The 23,839-nt window shown below is 41.4% G+C and overlaps 1 protein-coding gene across 2 annotated transcripts in view; it reads right to left on the bottom strand.

Annotated features, from left to right (window-relative positions):
* Positions 1-1,293: 1,293 nt before the first annotated feature.
* PDLIM3 (PDZ and LIM domain 3) overlaps positions 1,294-23,839 on the bottom strand; it is a 38,796-nt gene continuing 16,250 nt past the window's right edge. Inside the window, exons 3-8 of one of the 2 annotated variants that reach the window (XM_060246447.1) lie at positions 23,565-23,649; positions 17,769-17,836; positions 11,028-11,291; positions 6,644-6,774; positions 5,618-5,729; positions 1,294-2,498 (exon numbers count right to left, since the gene is read on the bottom strand). In XM_060246447.1, coding sequence (XP_060102430.1) covers positions 2,309-2,498; positions 5,618-5,729; positions 6,644-6,774; positions 11,028-11,291; positions 17,769-17,836; positions 23,565-23,649 — 850 coding nt within the window. In that variant the 3' untranslated portion in view covers positions 1,294-2,308. Of the gene's footprint in view, positions 2,499-5,617; positions 5,730-6,643; positions 6,775-11,027; positions 11,292-17,768; positions 17,837-18,532; positions 18,721-23,564; positions 23,650-23,839 lie in introns of both variants that reach the window. The other variant, XM_060246448.1, reaches the window with a different exon arrangement.

Raw genomic sequence — 23,839 nt, 5'->3', positions numbered from 1 at the left:
AATTTCTAAAAATCAAATGCAGACAATCCATCAACCCTGAACCATAGTCACATTTTAGATGGCTGTTCATCAACATAAGGCCAGAAATAGATAGGATTTTGATTATCAGGCAGGCCAATACCTATTCAGTAGGATAATTTTATAAGTGTTGATCTGCTAACATTGACAGCAGGTTTCAGTCTCTGCATTTAATTCAGTGAAGGGCCACGTGCTAGCACAAACCTTTGGCATAGACTTAAGCATAGTTCACATATCGTCTGCTTCTTTGGTCTCCTGAGGAAAATGATACCCAGCATGCCCTCACATGGCCTTATTCTCCAGCTCTTTTTACTTTCCCTGGAGAAATGAATATGCAATATAAGGTTTCTGGCCTTTAGAGATAATGTGAGCATTGCTGCTTTCCCCCCTGGTGAAAACAGAGATTACACCATCTCTGCTAAAGTAATACCTGAGGGAGTGTAGAATGACGTAGACTCTTCTTAATGCAGAGACATGCACACCTAAGTTCTAGCCACCACCTATCTTGCTGCTGACTTTATTAGGAACAGATAAAACCTATTTGATTTCAGAAAACTCTTTTAGAGCAAAATGAATGCAACTAAAGTAAATTTTTGTTCCTGCAGGAGTAACTATTGCTAATTTGAGGAAATCTTCCCCATCCCCTCTTTCCGTTTACAGTATTAACTACAGCTGTCACAAATAAAATTCATAAAAACATTTCTGCAGAGATCCGCACATTTTTGCTGGATGCTAATTAATATGGAAAAAACACCACTGCAAAATAAGTTGTGTTTTTGTTTTTGAGTGTTTCCCCTCCCCCTTTAGTCATTTAATCGCATTTGTTTACAGGATCCCTGATGAAGTACAGTGGGTTTTTTTAATGTTCAGACACATCTTTGGTTGGGATCTGAAGAGCCTGTCAAACGTGCTTATGGACTTGCAAACACCACTAAGATTTTTCCCCTTTGAAGTGCAAATCCTTATGCTAGGTCACAAACCCTGTTCCAGCTGTATTTGTGGCTAGTAGCCTTGGATGTCCTCATTCCAGCTGTATACAGGGTTAACATCAGAGCATGTCCATCAGACGGGACACCAAGCCAGTCCCATAGGGCCCAGACAGGCATCATGAGATGGATTGTGATATATTTTCAGCTGCTAGGCTGTGTTCATTAATCTTCACCTGCATGTGAGATACATAGTCTGCCTTGGAGTCTGGAGGCCTCTATCCAAAATAACCCCACCCACCCCTACATCTGTTGCCCTTGTGGTAATAATCACATTTTGGGTCAGGGATCCTAGCATTTTCATGTATTTATTTCATCTCCTCAGATAGCATAATGATAAAGACAGGCAGCAAAAATAAACTTAAAGTAACAAAACAAAATATTTCAGTCTGGGGAGGGGGGGGGGCAGAATCTTTTCTTCAAATGAAAATGACCCAAGTACTTAAGGCAGTACTTGAGGCTCATCCTGCTGAGAAGGTATGAAAAATGAAATGTCTCATGGTGTGCAGAATACTGTGGATTTTGTATATAAATGATAAATGTGATTTTAAAAGTAATGCATAAATGTCTAAGAGTGACAACATACACACTATAGTCAGAGCACTTCACTGCATTTGATATTAATAAGACAAACAGCTCCATCTCATCCACATAAGTGAATCATGTCCAGCTTCACTTCACTCCACTCACTCACTGCCTAATCATTCCTGGTTCTCCAGCAAGGGAAGGCCATGTTGCCAAGTCTCTCTCAGGCAATTCCTCCCTGCCCCCCCCCCCCCCTGCAGCAGGATGCTCTGTTTTCCAATAGGGAGAGAGAGCAGTGAGAAGAAGAAGTACTGACAGATGATATAAAAATTGCTCATAGTGTATTCATAGCACAGTGAACTCTATAATAATATCTTAAGACTAAAGGACCTGTTTTCAGAGATCTGAGTCCTCTGCAGAACGATGAGCCTCAAGTACTGCCTTAAGTACTTGGCGCATTTCTTTTTAATATTCCTTGTAAAAACGGAATTTGAGGATCTGGACAGAAAAATAGATATCTCACTATAGGCAGCTGTAACCAAAATAAATTCAAAGGCCCTTAATCTGATACAGCATATTATATTAACTTTATACACCATCAGAATACACTGGCAATCATGATAATAATCCATAGACAGAGATACAGGATACTAGAAACATCATCCTTCTGCTTGACCCTACCCCTTCCCTCAAAACCACTATGTTAGATTCAGGGACTGTATTGCTGCTGTAAACTGATAACAGCTTGCGTGCATGCAGGTATGTTTGTCTCCAAGCAGTTAAGCCCTGGGATAAACAGTGACTGCTTCATATCCCTCTGGTGGCCTCATGCGGGCTCGGGCATGAGTTTCACAGTATAATTGGCCCTCCACAAAGAAGTAACCTTTCTGCTTCAAGTTGAGGTTGCAGTCTGAGCAGACAAAACATTCTGGGTGCCGGTGTTTATCACGAGCCTTTACAACTGGGCCACTGAGAAGAGCAAAAGAAAGGAGGAAAAGCCAGTCAATCACATACTAGGACTATGATTTTAAAAGTGAGATTAAAACAGTTCAACTAGCGGCATGCAACCAACGACGTGATTACTTATGCAAAATTAATATAGAATCTGTGTTACTGGAGTGGATCCTATCAATGTCTTCCCACTCCCACTGAGCAAAGACTGAAGCCTTCCTCCCCTAAGGAAATTTCCTCCAATTTAAATAGCTTTTCATAGGAGGAAGAGCTACTTAAATTGAAGGAAGTCTCTTTAGACTGGAGAAGGGCTATTTGAAGGATGGTGGATTCGCATTCCCCCCCCCACTCCTTTTTGCAATTTCTGGCCATGCGTGTATTTTTTCTCTCAGTTTTTCTTCTCTTTTGTTCCCATTCTCCTTTTCTCTTCATCGAATGAATACGTTAGGGTTGCCAATCCACAGGTGGGGGCAGGGGATCCCCCAGTTTGGAGGCCCTCCCCCCCACTTCAGGGTCATCAGAAAGCGGGGGGAGGGGAGGGAAATGTCTGCTGGGAACTCTATTATTCCCTATGGAGATTTATTCCCATAGAAAATCATGGAGAATTGATCCACGGGTATCTGGGGCTCTGTTTTTTAGGATAGAGGCACCAAATTTTCAGTATAGCATCTAGTGCATCTCCCCAAAATACCCCCCAAGTTTCAAAAAGATTGGACCAGGGGGTCCAATTCTATGAGCCCCAAAAGAATGTGCCCCTATCTTTCATTATTTCCTATGGAAGGAAGGAATTGAAAAGGTATGCCGTCCCTTTAAATGTGAGAGCCAGAACTCCCTTTGGAGTTCAATTATGCTTGTCACAGCCTTGATCTTGGCTCCACCCCTAATGTCTCCTGGCTCCACCCCCAAAGTCCCCAGATATTTCTTGAATTGGATTTGGCAACCCTAATCCCTGTTCAGGCCTTCTTTCTTATTCCACTCCACTCCTAGTTTCCTTACCTTGTTGCTGTATCACATTCATTCCTACTCCTATCTAGGTTTCTGCTCGCTCTCTCTCTCTCCTTCTTCCTAGGCTTCCCAATCCCCAGGTCCCAGAGGGGGATCCCCCGGTTTTACAGGCTTTCCCCCTCCCCCAGCCAGCTGGCTGGCGGGAGAAGCCTCACCCCCACAGCCATCATGCACCTCCATGAACGATTCCCTTAGGGAATGATGGGGAAGAGCAGCGGGTATCGGGGGCTCTGGGGGGGCTGTTTTTTGAGATAGAGGCACCAAATTTTCCGTATAGCATCTAGTGCCTCTCCCCAAAATACCCCACAAGTTTCAAAAAGATTGGACCATGGGGTCCAATTCTATGAGCCCCCAAAGAAGGTGCCCCTATCCTTCATTATTTCCTATGGAAGGAAGGCAATTAAAAAGATGTGCAGTCCCTTTAAAGGTGACGGCCAGAACTCCCTTGAAGTTCAATTATGCTTGTCACACCCTTGCTCTTGGCTCCACCCCAATGTCTCCTGGCTCCACCCCCAAAGTCTCCTGGCCCCACCCCCGAAGTCCCCAGTTATTTCTTAAATTGGACTTGGCAACCCTACCTTCTTCCTCCGGTGCCCCTTCCTAGATTCTTAGAAGTTTAGCCAATGATAGTCAGAAGCTCTTCTGACAGCCCAGCCCCTTTTTGCCAACATTTTCGAACTCCTTTAATGCATTAAAAAAGTAAAGGTAGTCCCCTGTGCAAACACCAGTTGCTTCCGACTCTGGGGTGACATCACATCATGACGTTTTCATGGCAGACTTTTTAATGGGGTGGTTTGTCAGTGCCTTCCCCAGTCATCTACATTTTACCCCCAGCAAGTTTAGTAATTTAGCCTAGAACTTCCATCATTTTTTAAAACAGAAAATCTAGATGACTGTGGCTTCTCTCACAAGGTAAGGATTCTTCCTTTTCTGTTAATCACTGCTGTTTAATGCAATATAGTGCAAAAATAAGACAAAGTATGGTTAACTGTATATGCTGCTAAGCATAGGGGAAGTTCTGAGCAGGTTTCTTTTAGACATTCTCACTATATAGAGATAATGTGTTGTGTTACAGGTTTATAATATACAATCCTTAGTGTTGATGTAATACTGGAACTTGTTCAGATACATAGAAGAGTCAATACTTGTACCATCATTTACTCCTGTACGGGTCTCAACAAGCCTGAACAACTGACAGCTCAGTTTGAGTAGGCTATGGCTACATGGCACATTTTAGAGTCTCTCCCCCCCCCCCCCCACAAAGTCAATGGAACAATTCATTTTGCCTTCATTTGGTAGAACCCACTGTTGTAATGTCCAAAGACCAAAAGAAGCCCTTTCAAAAGGCTGGGCAAATAATGTAGAATCAATATATAATGGGAAGCAGGATTTCACTTCCTTGTCCCCTAGATTCTGCATTTGAGATGATCATATTTAATACTGTCAGGCACAGCTGTCTAAAAGATCATGTTATATACATATGTATATCAATTGTTGCATATTACATCCGGTGCACTCAGGCTAGGTGAGATGAGAGACAGGAATGACTCAGATGCCTCACCACACGGTGGCTTAGTGGCCCAACACTCATACTGGAGTCTTAGACCAATCCTCTGCCTTTTAGTTTCTCCCCAGAAACTGAGCCTGCTGTGAGGCCACCTGCAGCGATAGAGGGATGGGGCAGGTGTCCTTTGGCATCATAGTAATGAGCCCTAAATCTGATCTGATGCTCTGTTAAGTCCACTCTGCATAGCACAGGGCTATTAGGCACCCTATGAAGATTGTATTTCAGTAGGAGCCATGCCGGTCACGTAATAGTTCAGCAGCGTTGCCAACTTTAGAGCAACACAGAATCCGTAGATGTGATTTACAGACTATGCCTTGCTGTTGTCCCAGCACCTTCAGTTTGAATATTTAAAAGCAGTATATTGCACTGAAGTTTAAACACACACATTTGTCTATCCAAATTAGTTCCTTGGAATTTTGAATAGTTTACGAGTACTCTTAGATCTGTGAATGGTTTGAGTTTTCATTCTCAAGATAAATCTCTTCATGTTTTCACCCTGAGTTTTGGGGAGTTCTTTTGAGTATCTATGGTATGGATTTGTTAATAAATGAAATTAAAATCTTACACAATTCCATTTCCACACTTGTCACACAAGGGAATCTTTGGCACACTTCCTGCACCAGCAGATGGCTTTGTTACTGGTGCTCTCACACTCCTTGTACCAGTTGGCCGTCCATCTGTGGGGAGTGGGAAAAGACATTTCCATTCACAGAACAGTTCAGTTTTCTGGGCTTCTTCTAAATTTCTAGAATCAGAGGCCTATGCAATAAAATTTGATTGTAACACTGAATACATCTCCATCTCCTCACTAATAAATATTTCATGTTTTAGGACCATAGACTGCATGAATAAATCTATTTCCATTTATTTTTATTTATTTAGATAGGTTTTCCTTATTACTGGATTCCCACTTTCTTCAGTCATCTCTTACAAGAATAAATGCATGCTAGTTACTCTTTATAATTCTTACTGAAAACCAAAAGGAATTAAAACATTTTTTACTTTTAGTCTAGATCACATTCATTCAGTTTAACTATTTAATACTGGAAGTTCAGGCAGTTTGTTATTCTATGGTTTTTTTTTCTTTTCAATGCAACTATCACGAGAAACAGAACTATTACATATCTGTGTCAGTGGCTTAACAGTCAGGCAGTCTTTCACCTATTAATCTCACTAATTCTGCTTATCACTACATGTAGACATCATCTGTAACACTTTAGTTAGTATATCATAACATATTAAATATTAATTTACTATTATTCCTATCCAACATGTTTTAATTTTGGTTAAAATGCTCTCTCTACAGCTCACTGTCTTGGTATTCATTATTGTTATAAATGTGAATATTCTTCTTTTACCCACTGAGTCTACAAACCATTGATAAAACTCTTCATGTAAATTATCACAACAATTTTTACAAAAACCCTGTTTGGTAGGCCAGTTTTTTAAATATGCACAGTGGGGCCTGGGGACAGGCACAAGTGATGTTTCTGTAAACCTTAGGGAGTCCTTAGGTATGCAAAAAACCTTAAAAGCGGTGGGTTTAAAAAGCAAATTAAAAATATTTAAGATGGATAAAACTAGAACTAACCAGATTCTTCAGAGACCATATCCTGGAGAATCTTAAAGGATCCAGACTGACGTGGTTGACTGGATCCTTCCTGGTTATCATGTAGCATCCTATAAACATCAGACTTAGGTACTGAAGTTGGTACTGGGTCGCTGCAAAGTCAATAACGGTAACAAAATGGTTAACCAATAAAGAATGGAAGGACCAAACAGTAGCATGTCAACAGATCAAAACTGGAGTAATTATTCTCAACTTCTACATACAATTTCTTTCATATAACTTTTATATAGATATACAGATACAAGTTTTATTTTTTAATGAAACAAATGCTTACCATAACTGCATCATTCTATACTAATGATAATTAATAATATTGGTCACCTACAGTTCTAGCTAGGTTTGGGGCAAGGTCTACATAGAATGAGTTTATTTTGTCAAGATTAGAGACCTGACTTTCTGTTTTGAAATAGTTTTTTTTCCTGCACTACTGCCAACGGAGCACACAAAACCACTGTCCAGATGAGCCCACTGGTTTTTGCTTAGTGTCCAGCAGTAAGGCACAAATAAAGTAAAAGTATCCTCCTTTAACACATGCTTAATCTATAGATACACACTTTAAAACTTTTTACTTCTTGCCAAGAGTAGTAGCAGCTAATGGTTTCGGATTCAGGGCTTGATCTTCAGTAGTCATCATAAAGGCACCTGGAATGTCCCGCAAGAAAAGGGACTTAAGGCTACCAGACACAAAATACTCTGGCATTACAACAGCTCTTCCAAGTTCATGCCTAGTGAAAATGAACCCACCAATGGAGACGTCTCAAAGCTCCTTTACTGGAAGAGTTCCCAAAAGCATGTTAGCAACTACTTGCGATGCCATCAATGCAGACTAGTCCAGGATTCTAGAATGGGTAACATCACTTCACTTAATATTATCAAGTCACTACCTAGACAGTGGAACATCTTCCAAATTTTAAGAGAGGTTTTTAATTTTCTAGAAGCTTAGCTTATGTAGCTATATTTGAGTAATTTTATGAGAAGAAGAAGAAGATATTGGATTTATATCCCGCCCTCCACTCCGAAGAGTCTCAGAGCGGCTCACAATCTCCTTTACCTTCCTCCCCCACAACAGTCACCCTGTGAGGTGGGTGGGGCTGGAGAGGGCTCTCACAGCAGCTGCCCTTTCAAGGACAACCTCTGCCAGAGCTATAGCTGACCCAAGGCCATTCCAGCAGGTGCAAGTGGAGGAGTGGGGAATCAAACCCGGTTCTCCCAGATAAGAGTCTGCACACTTAAGCACTACACCAAACCGGCTCTCCATGTGGTTCAATTCAGTGATGCTATTAATATCTTTTTCTACAGGTCAATGATGGAATAAAGCCCTTTATATTAGTCTCTGGCAATTTAAAGGCAATCCCATGTATGCTGAAAGAGTTTTAGCCTGTTAGACAAGAAGCAACAGAAAACTGTCTGATAAGTAAGTAAAATGAAAAAGTACCATATATTATATTTGATGAAACCTGTATTGTCCACTATTGCATTTTAAGGCATACTTTTTGCTTTAGAATATGACAGTACAGTACAGAACAAAAATATATTGTGTTTTTAGCTGCAAAATTACAAACTGCTAAACTCTGAAAAAATAAATTTGCACCTGCCATAAACATTTGATATTTCATACAAAACATTTTAATAGCTGACAAAATACTGCACTAGTTAAAGTTACCCCAATTATAAATATATAGAAAAATAGATTCCCTTTTTAACATCTGCGCACTTAGATAAGATTGACTCATAGGCACATATGCAGAAAGCTTGAGATATAATATAATGGAGTTACAACATTTTACATAATTTCTATGACTAAAATACCACTCACTTTCAATACTTATTCATCCAATAACCATGTCTTGCTAATCTTATCCTTTGTGGACAGCTAGATGCAGGCCTGGCACTAGGGGTTCTGGCACCCCAGGGCGAACCCTGCATCCCTGCCCCGGCCTAGGCTCTTTGTGTGTGCGGCCCGATGACATCACTGGAAGTGACATCATTGGGCTGCGCGCTTTGTGCAAATGCTCAGCCCATCCCTCTTCCACTTCAAAGGGAGCCGCGAAGAGGCTGTGTCCTTTCTTTGAAAAAAAGGAGGCGACCTCTTTCTGGGTCTTTCTGAAGCGGGAGAGGGCCAGGCGAGGAGCAGTGCAGGCTGCATGTTCTTTCTTCAAGAACGCGCGGCTCAGCCGGCCCTGCTCCTTGCCTGGCCCTCTCTGGCTTCAGAGGGACCAGGAAAGAGGCCGCCTCCTTCTTTCTTCACAAGAAGGACATGGCCTCTTCCCGGCTCTCTTTGAAGCAGGAGAGAGCCGGGCGAGGGGCAGGCCGAGCCACACGTTCTTGAAGAAAGAACATGCGGCCTGCCCCACCCCTCGCCTGACCCTCTCCTGCTTCAGAGGGACCCGGAAAGAGGCCACCTCCTTCTTTCTATCCTTTTCCCGGCTCCCCGTGTAGCAAGGTGGTGCCCCAGGTGGCCACCTACACCAACTCCCACGCGCTGGCCCTGACTAGATGCCATTGCTTTTATTGGGAGCTCCTATAGAACATTATGCTCATTTCTAGCATGACTTGTGGGGCTCCTAGGTCTTTCTCTTTGAGCTGGAATGAACCCCCCCCCACCCTATTTGCACCTGTTCAAAAGTGACTGTGGATGGACCTTCCATGTTGACACTTTCGCCACAACCAATCTTAGAAGTGTGGTGGAACTAAGCTCTGCCTTCAAAATGGTAGAGCTAACATATGCTTTTCCTCTCTTCCCTTCAGCCCTTTAATAGGCTTTCCTGTTTCACAGCTGAGTGATGGTGTATTGTTAACACACAGGCTCAGCAGTGACTGGGGAAAGGATAGGGAACACAGCTCCTACCCGATCGCCAGCCAAAAGGCCGTGCAATCTGGGGGCCACCTTTGCCCCTGTGCAAAGGAGAAAGAGCAGTGGGGCACAAGTAGGGTTGTCAAGTCCAATTTAAGAAATATCTGTGGACTTTGGGGGTGGAACCAGTAGACATTGGGGTGGAGCCAAGATCAAGGCTGTGACAAGCATAATTGAACTCCAAAGGGAGTTCTGGCCATCACATTTAAAGGGGCAGCACACCTTTTCAATGCCTTCCTTCCATAGGAAGTAATGAAGGATAGGGGCACCTTCTTTTGCGGCTTATAGAATTGGACCCCTGGTCCAATTGTTTTGAAACTTGAGGGGTATTTTGGGGAGAGGCACTAGATGCTGTACTGAAAATTTGGTGCCTCTACCTCAAAAAGCCCCAGAGCCCCAGATACCCACGGATCAATTCTCCATTATTTTCTATGGGAATAAATCTCCATAGGGAATAACAGAGTTCCCAGCAGACATTTCCCTCCCCTCCCCCCCTTTTCTGATGACCCTGAAGCGGGGGGAGGGCCTCTAAACTGGGGGATCCCCTGCCCCCACCTGGGGATTGGCAACCCTAGGCACAAGGCATCTTGGGAACTGCAGGGGTGGAGCCGGCATTTTAACAGCTGGCTCCACTCCCACCTTCTCAGTTGGCTCAGTGTGCTCTGATAACTGGCTCTTGGCCCCTAAAAGCTGCTCATACATAGATCCAGTTTATCAGTGAAAAACCAGAAAACAGAACTATTGTAAACCTTCCTTAATTTTACATTGCTCATACAGTCTAAATCAGGGGTCCCCAACCTTTTAAAGGCTACAGGTACCTTTGCAATTTTGAGACAGAGCAGTGAGCACCAACCCAAAATGGCTTCCACAGAAGGTGGAGCTAAACCCAAAATGGCTGCCATTGGAAGAACAGCCAAATAGAAGACCTTCCTTCTCACACTTGATAGGAAGTAGAAAATCTTGAAGGGGGAACAGAACCATACACTGACTAAAGAAAGCCCAGCTTCTTACCAGTCCTCCTCTTATCCAGTGGAAAACTCTTTCAGTTGAATGAGGGAAGCCAATAACAACCCCTGCTTAGCAATGGCCCCACCCTCTTTTTGAAAAGACTGTCATGCACTAATAGAATACTGGCAGTCTTCATGGTGCTACAGGTACCATGTTGGGGAACCCTGGTCTAGACCAAGCAGAAATCCACAACTGGATTTATGTTCTGAAATGCCTTTTCTCAGATAATAAAAAGCACATGACACAAAATCATATGGAAAAAAATGAGAATGAATTCTGTTCTAACGCTTAATAATTTGTATGCTATAACTTTAAAATTGCATGCATTCATTATTTTTAAGTCTTAATAATGAATGATGTAAGAACCAGCAATATTCATGCATTAGTAAATATCTCTCCCTCTCTCTCTCTCTCTCTCTCTCTCACACACACACACACACACACACACACACACACACACACACACACAGTCTCTTTCATTACCTTATTGGGGGTATCTCCCCCAGTGCTGTAGAAACCTGACCCTGCAGCGTTTCCATAATATTGTCATCTGAATATAATTGCATAGGTGTGTTAAACTGAGCGTGTACAATCTTGACACCAGGAAGTTCCATTTCTAAGGGAATGTTGGGGGCCATCTTAGCTGCTGCTTTCAACTCAGTAGGGCAGATAGTGCTAACAGTGCTAACTGAAGAGGGTGTGCTACGTCCACTGCTGCCGTCAATACCAGAAGGAGTACTGCAAACACTGTGCCAAAAACCAGTATATAAAAGAACATGTGATGCAAACCAGAGAGGAAAAACAGAGATGAAGAACAGGAGCAGAAGCATTTGCAAGGGACTAAGTGAATCAAATGCAAGGAAAAACAACAACCAGAATTTATTTTGTTTTTTACTGCATATAACCTCCTAGAAGTTTAAGCTAATATGCCAAAAATTTTCAGGGCTTCATTTTCAGCCAAGGTTTAATTAAACCTGCTACTTTGGCAGGTAATCATGTTAGATTTGTAGACGTGCAACAAAATTTAATAACCTGACCAGTTTCAGACAACAATCAGGACCAGAAGAAAAATCCAGAAGCAAATTTCCCCCAGTCCTGTGGGCAAATCAACAATCTGATGAAAAAATGGATTTCTGATCTGATCTAGCAGGGCTCTTCCTATGTTCTGGTAATAGAGGTACAGCTCATCTTAAACATCAATTTGGTAATTAACAATAAGTACTAGGATCAGGAGGCTAATTATTCAGATGGAGGCCACAAATCATTGAAATGTGTCAGATACATTTTCTTGCATTTGTTTCACACTGGCAAAAGAGGCATGCTTGTGCAATGTTCAAAGAGTCTCTAATTTAAACATTCAATGGTCCCAGACAAAAAACTCAATGGTGTGTGTGTGTGTGTGTGTGTGTGTGTGATTTGGAATGACTGTGGGTCTTTCCTTTGTTCTTTATAAAGCCACCAGAATACTTCCACACCAAGTGTTACAGCTAAAATCTCCTCAGTGTCATTAATTTTATTACACTTCCCCAGAATTTAAAAGACTTTTTACAGCAATAAATGTCCTCAACAATACTTTCTCCTGGAAAGTTATTCAATAAGGGTGGTATAAACTCAGGCTGTTATTCACTGAACCTTGATGAGGTACTTTTAAGAACTCTGGTGAAATTCTTAAGATGCTATTATACTAGAAGTTAGATGAAAGGATAAGGATGAATATACTCTGGCCTGTCAACAGAAATAGTTTCAATACAATAGCTGTTTTGCTGTATTAGTTTTTCTTGAATAACTCATATCCTTTTGCTAAACATGTTTAGAGGACAGTTAAATCTCACTGATTTCAGTTAGCTTTAGTACATAAAATTAGAACTTGGCACCTAAGAATAAATCTGCATGTCGAAGGAAGCAGTAATGGACAGGCCACAAATAAAGCAGGAATGTATGTGTTACCCCCTCCATGGTGAGATGTGGACACTGAGATCCTGCCATGCATCTCAGAGCAGCAGAGCTGTGCAAGGTCTCCCTCTGGAAACACAACAAAAGAATACCCAAATAATATGCTCAAGCTCTGTTAACAGTTCCTGAAATATGTGAAGCTTTAGACTGAAGTGACTCTGCCTAGGACTGCTCCGTAAGATTATTAATCTATGCACACTTACTAGGAACTGTACAGAAGTACCTACTTCTGAGTCAGTGTATTCTGGAATTAGCATATAAATGCTACAGTGAGTATCTACAATTTAGTGAATGCCAGTATTGACATGCGAATACTGTTTTGCAACTTTTTGGACAATACTAGTCCTTATTAATTTTCAGCAGTCTACCTTTGATTTTGAGGTTCTCGAAATTCATCTAGGATCACCAGTGTTTATTTGCTATCCAACATTCAGCATGGTGCATTACTATAACATAACCGAGAATTATGTATCGACCTCAAGTTAAGGCACCAACTTTTTCTCTGTCTAAAGGATCCTGTTTCAAGATCAAGACACAGAGGTACCAAATCTAATTTCCTTTCTTGGATGTCACATGGAATTTATGTCGGACCATATTGTCAAAAGCATTAAGAAAGTCACATTCCTTACCATCAAAGGCAAGACAAAGAAAATGAATTCCAGAAGAGGCACACATGTTCCAAAACCAGTACGTAGTTTTTACGCTTGCCAGCTTACCCAGCCAAATACCCATACAAGGGGACAGCCATGCTGGCACATGCCATCGTGCAGAAATAAAGTGAGGGGCCGTATTTGGGAGAAAAGGGCAACACTTGTCAGTAATGGAATCATGAATGTCAAAAGCAGAACTGAGTTGTTAAAAGCCAAGCATGGGCATTGTTACTAGCAAAGACAGCACCTTAGAAGAAGAAAAGAAGAAGAGATTATATTCCACCTTTTACTACTGGAAGACGTCTCAGAGCAGTTTACAATCTCCTTTCCCTTCGCTTCCTCACAGCAGACACCCTGCGAGGTAGGTGGAGCTGAGAAAGCTCTAACAAAAGCTGCTCTTGAGAGGAACAGCTCTAAGAACTTGTGATTGACTCAAGGTCACATCAGCAGTTGCACATGGAAGAATTGGGAATCAAACCCAGTTCTCCTAGATAAGAGACTGCACACTTAACCACTACACTAAACTGGCTCCTTACCCCGAATGCAGTTAGCAAAATTACTTCAGACCGCTTTCAGCAGATACCATGGGTTGTTGCGTAAACTCTTAAATGGTGCTTATTTATTTATTTATTTAATGTCCTCATGGCCAGGCTGGCAGAAACCACTAAGGGAACTAATATCACATGACTGTATAACTCACCCAGCAGAGGCTGTTTGTTTCTGTTCAACAGCAGCCATCTCACAAAAGTCAGTGTGGTGTAGTACTTAAGAATTTCAGACTAGAATTTGGGAGATTCACCAGTCCACCATGGAAGCTCACTGGGTGACCTTGGGCTAGTTACACATTCTCATCCTAACCTTACAGTAGGGTTGCCAGGTCCAATTCAAGAAATATTTGGGGACTCTGGGGTGGAACCAAAAGACTTTGGGGGTGGAGCCAGGAGCAAGGTTGTGACAAGAATAATTGAACTCTGAAGGGAACTCTGGCCATCACATTTAAAGGGACCATGCTCCTTTTAAATGCATTCCCTTCATTGGAAATAATGGAGATGAGGGCACTTTCTTTTGGGGCTCATAGAATTAGACCCCCTGGTCCAATCTTTTTGAAACTTGGAGGGCTTTTTTTTAGGAGAGGCACCAGCAGCTATGCTGAAAATCTGGTGCATCTACCTTAAAAACAGCCCCCCCAAGCCCCAGATACCCATGTATCAATTCTCCATTATGCCCTATGGGGAACTGGCCTCCATTAGGTATAATGGAGTGCCTAGAGGACAGTCAAACCCACCCCCTTTCTGATAAGTCTGAAGCGAGTGGAGATCCTCCAAACCAGGGGAATCCTCTGCCCCCAACTGGGAATTGGCAACCCTACCCCACAGGGTTGTTTTTAAGATAAAATGGAGGGGAGGAGAAAGATATCCTCATTATGGGAAAAGGCAGGTTATAAATAATAAATACAGCTGAAGGGGGGGCAAATAAAACATAGACTGGTTGGTGGTGGGAAGGAGAGAAGGAAGCTGGGAAGAGTGAGAATATGAGGGTTGCCAGGAGGAAGAAAAGAGGAAATTGTGTGAGGAGGGGAATACAAGGAAAGTTGAGTGCTCTCAGCAAGTCCTTGTGGGTTTCTTGACACACAGCTGGGCTCAGTCTAGTAGCCAGCACTGCACAACTGGACAATTTTTTTCCAGGGTAGGGAAGGAGCAAAAGCTGAAGACAGGGAGGGAGATAATGGCAGGTTAGCTTGTGGGTGGAAAGATGAGAAAGGGGTAGAAATCCCATGGGAGCTTTTGGGGAAAGGAGGTAAGAAATAGTAGGGGGAAAAAACATGAGATAACCCACTCCATACGTCTTTGCAGGTCATTTAATGCAAAGAGAAGTAAAAGAGGAGAACCATGGTGATTCATCTGCTAAACACCAGCTGCTGCTTTCTGAAACGTCCTCATTAATAACAAATCCTCTCTTATTCTTTATAGAACACCAGAGTACCAATTTATTCTTTTTTCCTTTTCTTATCCACAACCTGTGAAATCTTTCATTTAAACTGAGCAGCTGAAGGAAGCACTATGTATGGTTCTCTCAGTCTTCCTTCTGGGGTGAAAGATCTCCAGGGGCTACCACACACATGACATTCTCTCATACTCCTTCCAGCCAACAAGCCCTTTGCTCTTTAAGGCAAACAGAGAAAGAAGAGGAAAGGAATGGTGACAGTGCTGCACCAAATTAGTGTTATGGAGGCTATGCATGTGATTTCTTCTCCGCTGTTGATTCTGGGACAAGGACAGGCATATGGGTTATAATGTGCACAGACATTAAAAGGTCTGTAAAAATTTCTAAGCAATAGGCCCGTAAATGTTTGATTTACCTTCTGATCTCAGTTCTCCTAGGGTGCAATGCAATAAGCTGTCCTCTTGTACAAGACCCAAATTAACTGTAATTTGCAGACTTCTTAGCAGAGTGTTGTAACCTTGCAGGAATACATGGACTATTATATTCCGGTTTACCATTTATTCTCACCAAATTCTAGAAAGGCTGCAGGTCCCGATGATATCCCTGGTTGTGTAGTAAAGGAATGTGCGGGGCAGTTAGCCGGGGTGTGGACTGAGATTTTCAATCGTTCTTTGTCACAATCCATTGTTCCCACTTGTTTGAAGGCTTCCCTTATTGTCCCAATACCAAAGAGGACACCAGCAAAGGTTTTAAATGACTATAGGCCAGTGGCCTTGACTTCTGTGATAATGAAGTGTTTTGAACAATTAGTTCGAAAATATATTATTTCCTGCCTTCCTGTTATTTTTGATGAATATCAGTTTGCTTACAGGAAAAATAGATCTACTGAGGATGCTGTTAATACTGTTCTTTATACTGCTTTATCGCATTTGGATAAAAAGGGGACGTATGTTAGAATGTTGTTTGTAGATTTTCGTTCTGCTTTTAATACAATATCACCCCATAGATTGTTGTTTAAGCTTAAAGATTTGAAGCTGTCGGACTCTATATGTGAGTGGATTTTGAATTTTTTGTCAGGTCGTTCACAAAGGGTTAAAATGGATGGATATATTTCCTCCGTGAAGATCTTAAATACTGGCACCCCTCAGGGATGTGTCTTGAGTCCACTTCTTTTCACTATTTACATGTCTGATTGTGTTTCTAGCAGTCTGAGTAACAAAATCATTAAGTATGCAGATGATACAACATTGGTAGGGCTCATCTCTGAGGATGATGAGTCTGCGTATAGGAGGGAAGTTCAACAGCTGTCCCTTTGGTGTAAAGTAAATAATCTTATTTTTAATATAAATAAGACGAAGGAAATTATAGTGGATTACAGGAAGAGTAGTTTGGACATTTATTGATGGTGTTATGGTAGAACAGGTGACAGAATGGAAGTTTCTGGGAATTACCATGAAACAAGATCTAACATGGGGGGCAAATACTTTAGCTCTAGAGAAAAAGGCCCAGCAACGACTATACTACTTAAGACTCTTAAGATCACTACAACTGTCAGGGAGTCTGCTGGTTGCCTTTTATCGTAGTTCCATTGAGAGCATTTTATCTTATTGCCTCTGCGCGTGGTTTGGGAGCTGCACGGAAGCAGAGAGAAGGGTGCTCCAAAGAGTGACGAGAAGAGCACAAAAGATTTGCGGATGTTCTCTCCCCTCATTGGTGGATCTGTATAATATGGGATGTAAAAGGAAGATACAAATGATCCTAAGGGACCCTTCACATCTGGGCCATTTGCTATTTGAGATCTTACCGTCAGGTAGACGATATAGAGTGTTGAAGGCTAGGACAAACAGATTTAATGACAGTTTCTATCCAAGTGCTGTGGTTAGGTTAAATGCAGGGTTATGAAGGATTATCTGTTTTAGATGTATTTAAATGGTTTAAATGGTTTTAATGGTTTTATGAATGTTTATCTGTTTTAGATGTATTTAAATGGTTTAAATGGTTTTAATGGTTTTAGATGTATTTAAATGGTATGAATATGAATATGTGTGTTTGATGTGTTGGTATGTTTGTGGAAGAGCACCTCATTTCGTTGCTCTCTTTTTGTGGAGAACAATGACAATAAATTTATCTATCTATCTATCTATCTATCTATCTATCTATCTATCTATCTATCTATCTATCTATCTATCTATTCTCCTTAATGTTAAAATTAGTGGTAACAAACACTGCCTTGACAACTGCTGGGACATACTGAGGAAGGCAGAGTTTGGGAAAGATGCGATATTCACTTCTGGATGACATTTTAGACTGCCTTTCCAAGTCTCTATGGAATTTTCCATACAGAACAAGGGAAATTTCTTGAGCGTCGACTATGCTGAGGTCATTTTTTCTCCTGCTCCTCAATTCCTTGGGAATACTATTGGAAAAGGGGGGCTGAGGTGGATAATTCTCATCTGGGACAGGTAAATGGGAGACCTAATACGAACTGGGTTCCTTAGTTGTTCAGAAATGGCATTTTGATTTCTGGTTTACATATATTGTGAAGCAAGCGTTTAATTAATTAGAAGTCAACATACCAAAGTAGCAGTGTTACTATTTTCAGTTGAATTGTGAGTAACCATTAACAAAGAAGGAAACAACATGCATCCAGTTACAGCATACAGAAAGAATTTATAACCTGCTCTGGCCTGAGACTATGAAAGGTTTGGGACGAATATTATGCTTGTGTTCAAAGTAGCCCAAGTCCTGCAAAAAAAGGAAAGGATTACAAAGATTATCTTCAACAAACTACTGTTTGTTCTCAGGTAATGTTTGTTCTCAGGTAAAATTAGTTAACACTCGTAGTGCAAATTATTGAATTGTTATGTAGTAGTAATAGTAGTAGTAGTAACACCTTTGCAGTTACTGTGAGAAAAAAAGTAACGGTGGGTACAATCCAGCCCAAGTAAAGCACTTTTTAGGCTGCAAGCTTAAACCTACTTACTAGAGTGTAAGTTTATTCACCCAAGTGGAATGAATATATGGAATATAAATTATTGAGTAAACATGTTTAAGGTCAGGCTGTACACCTTTTTCATTGATATCCATAGGATTTGCAACCTGGGTCTAGGTATGTTTACCAGAAGCAAACCCAATCAGTCTTCCAGATTTCAATCCTAAATGTGTGTACATAGGATAACAGCCTTAAGTGCTTAAATCTGGCTCAATCATACCCAATGTTTCTCGAAAGAGGACTGTGTGCACGATATCAGCCAACCTTCTGTAAAGGAAATATCTGTACATCGGTCTTGCCTATGTGAACCTTGATTTGTGAAGTCAATGTTTTGAACAGCATTCTGGACATTTTGGACATCAAGGAAGAAAAACCAACAGCAAGAGCTGGACTCAAGAGCATGAAACCAAGTTTTGCCACAGAAGACCATCTTACAACAAAGTACTTACTGGCCAGAAGAGTTAGGAATTAGGCCCCGCAGCTGTCCATGAAGAGCGTCTTGTATGTTTCCAGATGAATACAACCCAATGGGAGAGTTATAGGAAGAACTCACTACCTGTCTTTTGTCATCAAGGTTTGCTGCTGCAACAAAAGGCTGGGCCTTTCTGTTGTGAGCTGTCCCAATAGGCTTGAACTCCTGTACATAACAAGCAAACAAAATACACAAAGCTACAATGCACACTGAAGCCAGTAACGAGCAAAAATGCTGCTGCCTTTGATTATTAATGAAATGCGTATCACTGCAAAAAATGGCAAGGACTGATTTAGTAGGCTGCTGAAGCAAGCACCCTGTGTTTCCCCATTAAATTTTTACCAGTTCTATGAAGCAGAAAGGAGGAAATTTGCTTATGGAAGAGAATAATGTCATTTACTATAATAGCAGTAAGAATTTGATATTAAGGTATTAACTTGATATTAAGAAGGAGATGTTGCTTTTGCTAAAACCCAATAGCCATGTATAAAAGCTTCTGTTTTCTCCTGGTATAGTAATTCAATAATATGTATTGCCATTTCACCGAGAATTTCCTCACAACACTAAATATTTTGTGATGGGAAGGAGAAGACAAAAGGGTAGACACAAGAAAGTACAGCAGAGGCAAAAAATCCCTTACTGGGCACACAGGGTTGCTAGGTCGAATTCAAGAAATATCTGGGGATTCTGGAGGTGAAGCCAGAAGCAAGGGTGTGATAAGCACAACTGAATTCCAAAGGGAGTTTTGGTCATCACATTTAAAGGGACTGCACACCTTTTAAATGCCTTTCCTTCATTTGGATATAATGAAGGATAGGGGCACCTTCTTCTGGAGTTTATAGAATTGGACCCCATGGTACAGTCTTTTAAAAACTTGGGGTGTATTTTGTGGAGAGGCACTAGTTGTTATGCTAAAAATTTGGTGCCTCTACCTCAAAAAACAGCTCCCCTATAGCCCCAGATACCCATGGATCAATTCTCCATAAGGTATAATGGAGTGCCCAGCAAACATTTCCCCTCCCCTCCACCCCACCCCCTGCTTTCTGATAACCCTGAAGCGGGGGGGGGGAGCCTTCAAACTGGGGGATACCCTGCCCCCAGATGGGGATTGGCAACCCTATAACATCATTCAGGATCCTAAGAATTATTTATGTATAAATAATATAGTTTTTGGATCCTATGGCTGTAGAAATTGGATTGAAAGTATGTGAGTATGAGAGCAGGGCAGACTGCCTGGCAGTATTTCAAAACCAGATGAGGACTGAGTGGGATTACCAGTGATTAGGGCTGGGGTTTCAGTCTTCTCCATAACATATTGCCTGTCCCCATGACTGGAAAAAGGGGAATACATTACCTGATGTCAGAACTTTGTATGTCTTTTTGTTTACTTTGCATACTTTAGAAACTGCAGTTTAAAGCTTTTTATGGAACTTTGTGCTTGAGATTGGGGGGAGGGAGGGTTGTCTGTGTGCAAGAAAAGGTTTGTCCCCGGTACTTGTGAAAGAGAACTGTCATTATCCAGTAGAGGTTGTAAGTCACTAATCATCAGCGATACAAACACTTATACCCTGTATAAAACTTTGTTGGTCTTAAAGCCACTGGACTCAAACTTTGTTCTGCTGCTTTGGACCAACACAGCTTCCCACCTAGATACCAGCACAGCTTCCCACTTAGTTACCTAAAAATTATGGCACAGACTGTCTGGATATGATCTACTTAAAAATGCATGGAGATTAACCTCCCCCACCCAACAAATTAGACGTCCTTGTATGTGGGAAGTTAGAAGGCCAGAAAAAAAGGCTCTATCCTAATGTGTTAGTTTTGTACGAATCAGCAGTGTTTAAACTGGAAGTTTTATTGCTTACAAACCTATATGGTGCAAACTCAGGGGGGGAACAGGGGCTGGATAGCCTTCCTAACTGTGAGGATCAGGTCTGAGAATCAGTATTTAAGACTATTGTGCTAAATTAAACAAAAGTTCAGGCTACATTTTAAAAAGTTAACTTCATCCAGTTTTAGAAGTGATATGAAAGAGGACTTGGAGAAAGTACATTCAATGACTTATTGCAAGATAACTTAGTTGTCCGAGTTGCTGTAATGAGTCTGAATTTAATTTTAGTTTATTTGAATATCACTAAATGCACAGAACGTAAGCAGCAAAGAACGAAAGCAGCAAACAGTAGCAGAAAAAAATATAGTCCAGCTCTTGTGTTTTTGTACTCCAATGAAAACAGAAAAATTGGGTTGACCTGTCTGCCAACTCACTAAGAACCCCAAACCACATATGAAGCCTAGTACAATGGAAAGCCTTGCAATCAATTTAGGTCACATTTGGACACAGGAAGCTGCCTTATACTGATTCACACAATTGGTCCATTAAGGTCAGTATTGTCTACTCAGACTGGCAGCAGCTCTCCAGGGTTAGGGTTATGGTCTCTGGGTGAGGTATTACCTGTTACTTTTAAACTGGGGATGCCAGGTTTGAACCTGGGACCATTTAGCATGCCAAGAAGATGTTCAGCCCTGAGCCATGGCCCCTCCCCTAGGTTCAACTAATCCAATAACAAATATCTTTTGTACTTTACACACATCAAAGGAATATTTACGAGACTGTTGATTACCACACAATTTTTAAAAGTTAAGATGTTTTAAAAACACTGTTCTTACTTGCAAAATATTATTGTACCCCTGGCACACATCACTGTTTTACCTCAAATGAATTTATCTGGGACTTCACTGGACTTTAATGTAGGGCTGCCATCTCCTGACAGGAGTGGGAGATCCCCTGGTTTGGAGGGCCCCAACCCACCGGCACGGAGCAGGCCACCAGGGGATCCCCAACCCCAAAGAGCCCCATTGTCACATGAGAGCCCTGCACTATGATATCACCAGGAAGTGATGTCATGCACCAGGGGCACTCTAGGATTCATGGAAAAACTCTACGGTAAAAAGAGTTTATACCACAATCCTAGAGCATTGTGCTGGGGATGCTCTAGAATTTGTGATAAAACTCTATGATATTTTTACCATAGAGTTTTACCATGAATCCTAGAGTGTCCCTGGCATGATGTACCTGCCATGATGATGTCGCTTCCAGATAACATCATTGTGCTGCGCATGCAAAGCGCACACAAGAGGAGTTGCCCGCCACAGCGGTGGAGGGACTTGGCAATCCTACTTTAGTGTAACCAGAATAACAGCCTTGCACTCTATCAATAAAATTTGAAGAATGAGAGCAGTATCCTGTAATGACACAACTATTGTACTGGCCCAACTAGGGGTGCTAGCTCTAGGTTGGGAAGTACCTGGAGATTTTGAGGTTGAAGCCTGAAGATGGTGGGGTTTGTGAAGGGGGGATCCTCAATGTGGCGTATTGCCGTAGAGTCCTCCCTCCAAAGTGGTCATTTTCTCCAGGGGAATTGATCTTTGTCACCACCTGGAGACTGATAACTGTAAGCCCAATGGACACATACTTATGCAAAAAACTTCCACTGGCCAGTAAAGCATGAAATCAGATGCAACTGAGGAGACAGTTTCTTTACATACTGTATTTCTTTGAATGGAAGACAAATTCAAAGTTGCATTCAAGGCTGGATTGTACACCAGCATCCAATTTAACTGCAAATTATTTTAAACCATGATCACAGCTAGACCACAGCATCCAGCTGTACCCTGAAAAGGTTAAAGCAGGACTTCCCAGTGTATTGTTTGCAGGTGCCATAGTGCCCACCAGAATTTCCTGGCTTCTGATAGGCTTTTCAGAAAATAGGTGAGGCGCTGTAAGGCAAGGCTTATAATTTGCACTCATCATTCAAATGAAAGGGCTTTCCATTGCTGCAACAGCAGCTATTGGAAGATCAGGAGGACTGTTAAGTATTTCTCCTTCAGACTTTCCTTTTTTTATGTCATCTTTCGTTCATCCTCCCCATTGGCTTTCTTCATTTAGTTATTATTCTCATTCTATGGTTTGTTGGCAGAATGATTCTGACTCCTGTGCTAGCCATTTTGGGTTTGACTGTGCCTCCTATGGCAGCCATTTTGGGTTTGGTATTCAACATCCTCTGAAAATTCCAAATGTGCCCACAGGGTCAAAAAGCTTGGGGATCCATGGGTTAAAGCACGGGGAAGATTAGTTTGTGTTAACCAAGTGAACCCTAGAGGATGCCCTGTCTTCCTCCATTTTGTTCTTACTACACCCTATGAAAAATTTTAGGCTGAGTAAATGTGACTAGCCCAAAATTTAAATGGAAAATTGAATCTTAGTCATATTCAGACACTTCTATATCACACTCTATCTTCTGCTTGTGTCCATATTCATGCACAAGAGATCTTTCACCCATCTTTTGACTGCATTTTCTAACACTGCAAATGAGGCTGTTCCCAAGAATCTCCCTGAATTTCCAGAGTAGTTTTTCAGGCATACAAGAATTGTAGTGAGAAGGGGTCTGAGCAGCCCCAGTATGTCCTATAGATATCTTGTATGCTGACCTGGAATCTTACCTATTGGGTTGGATACTATGACTGGCCCACACCAAGTCTTGTCTTCCTTCATCAGAAAAAGACTTGCATCACCAGAAAAAGACTGTTCTCCATCAGAGAAAGTCTATCTGTCTTGAAAGAAAACATAGAAGAAAACCATAGGATCTAACTTTCATACTATGATTCCTAGGATTCAACTCAGTATTTTTGATGTTTCCTAAATAGACGATGGTTGGCCATATCTTGGTAGGGCTTTGTTCTGTTTTAAGTGTCAAGATTCAGCTATGGAACATGCTGAGACATCAACAGAACTGAGTGCCTCAGGGTCATGTTCAGAACAGATTGCGCTGTTAGATAGTTCCCAGTGGCTCTTGATTAAACTGTTTTGGAGTTCCTGCTTTACATTTGACACAAATGTTTAATTATGGTTGTAGACTTCTTGTACCAACTGCCTATGTAAATAGAGAAGCAGGTAGGTTAATGTGTTGGGATGCTGGTGTTTTAGGTTTTGTCTGTTTTAAAAATGTTACCTGGGGTTCAGCTTCCAAGTTTACTTTGAATGGATGGGGCTTGCCATCTTCAGTTACTTGTGGAGACCACAATTTTGTTTCTGCCCTAGAGGTAAGAAATGAAAAAAAAAAAAAAAAACCACCATAAGAGATTTATCTCATCAGCGTGTTATTCAATCCTAAATTCAATACTGTTTCCTCACTCCTTTAGCAAATCATGAGTAATTTACCTTTAAAGATGTTACAAATTTAAATTTATGCATTATAATCTTACATAGAAATAGGCAGATAAACAG

Source organism: Heteronotia binoei, chromosome 9, assembly GCF_032191835.1.
Source record: "Heteronotia binoei isolate CCM8104 ecotype False Entrance Well chromosome 9, APGP_CSIRO_Hbin_v1, whole genome shotgun sequence".
In the NCBI taxonomy this organism is placed as follows: Eukaryota; Metazoa; Chordata; class Lepidosauria; order Squamata; family Gekkonidae; genus Heteronotia; species Heteronotia binoei.
This window is presented reverse-complemented; position numbering and strand designations above follow the sequence as displayed.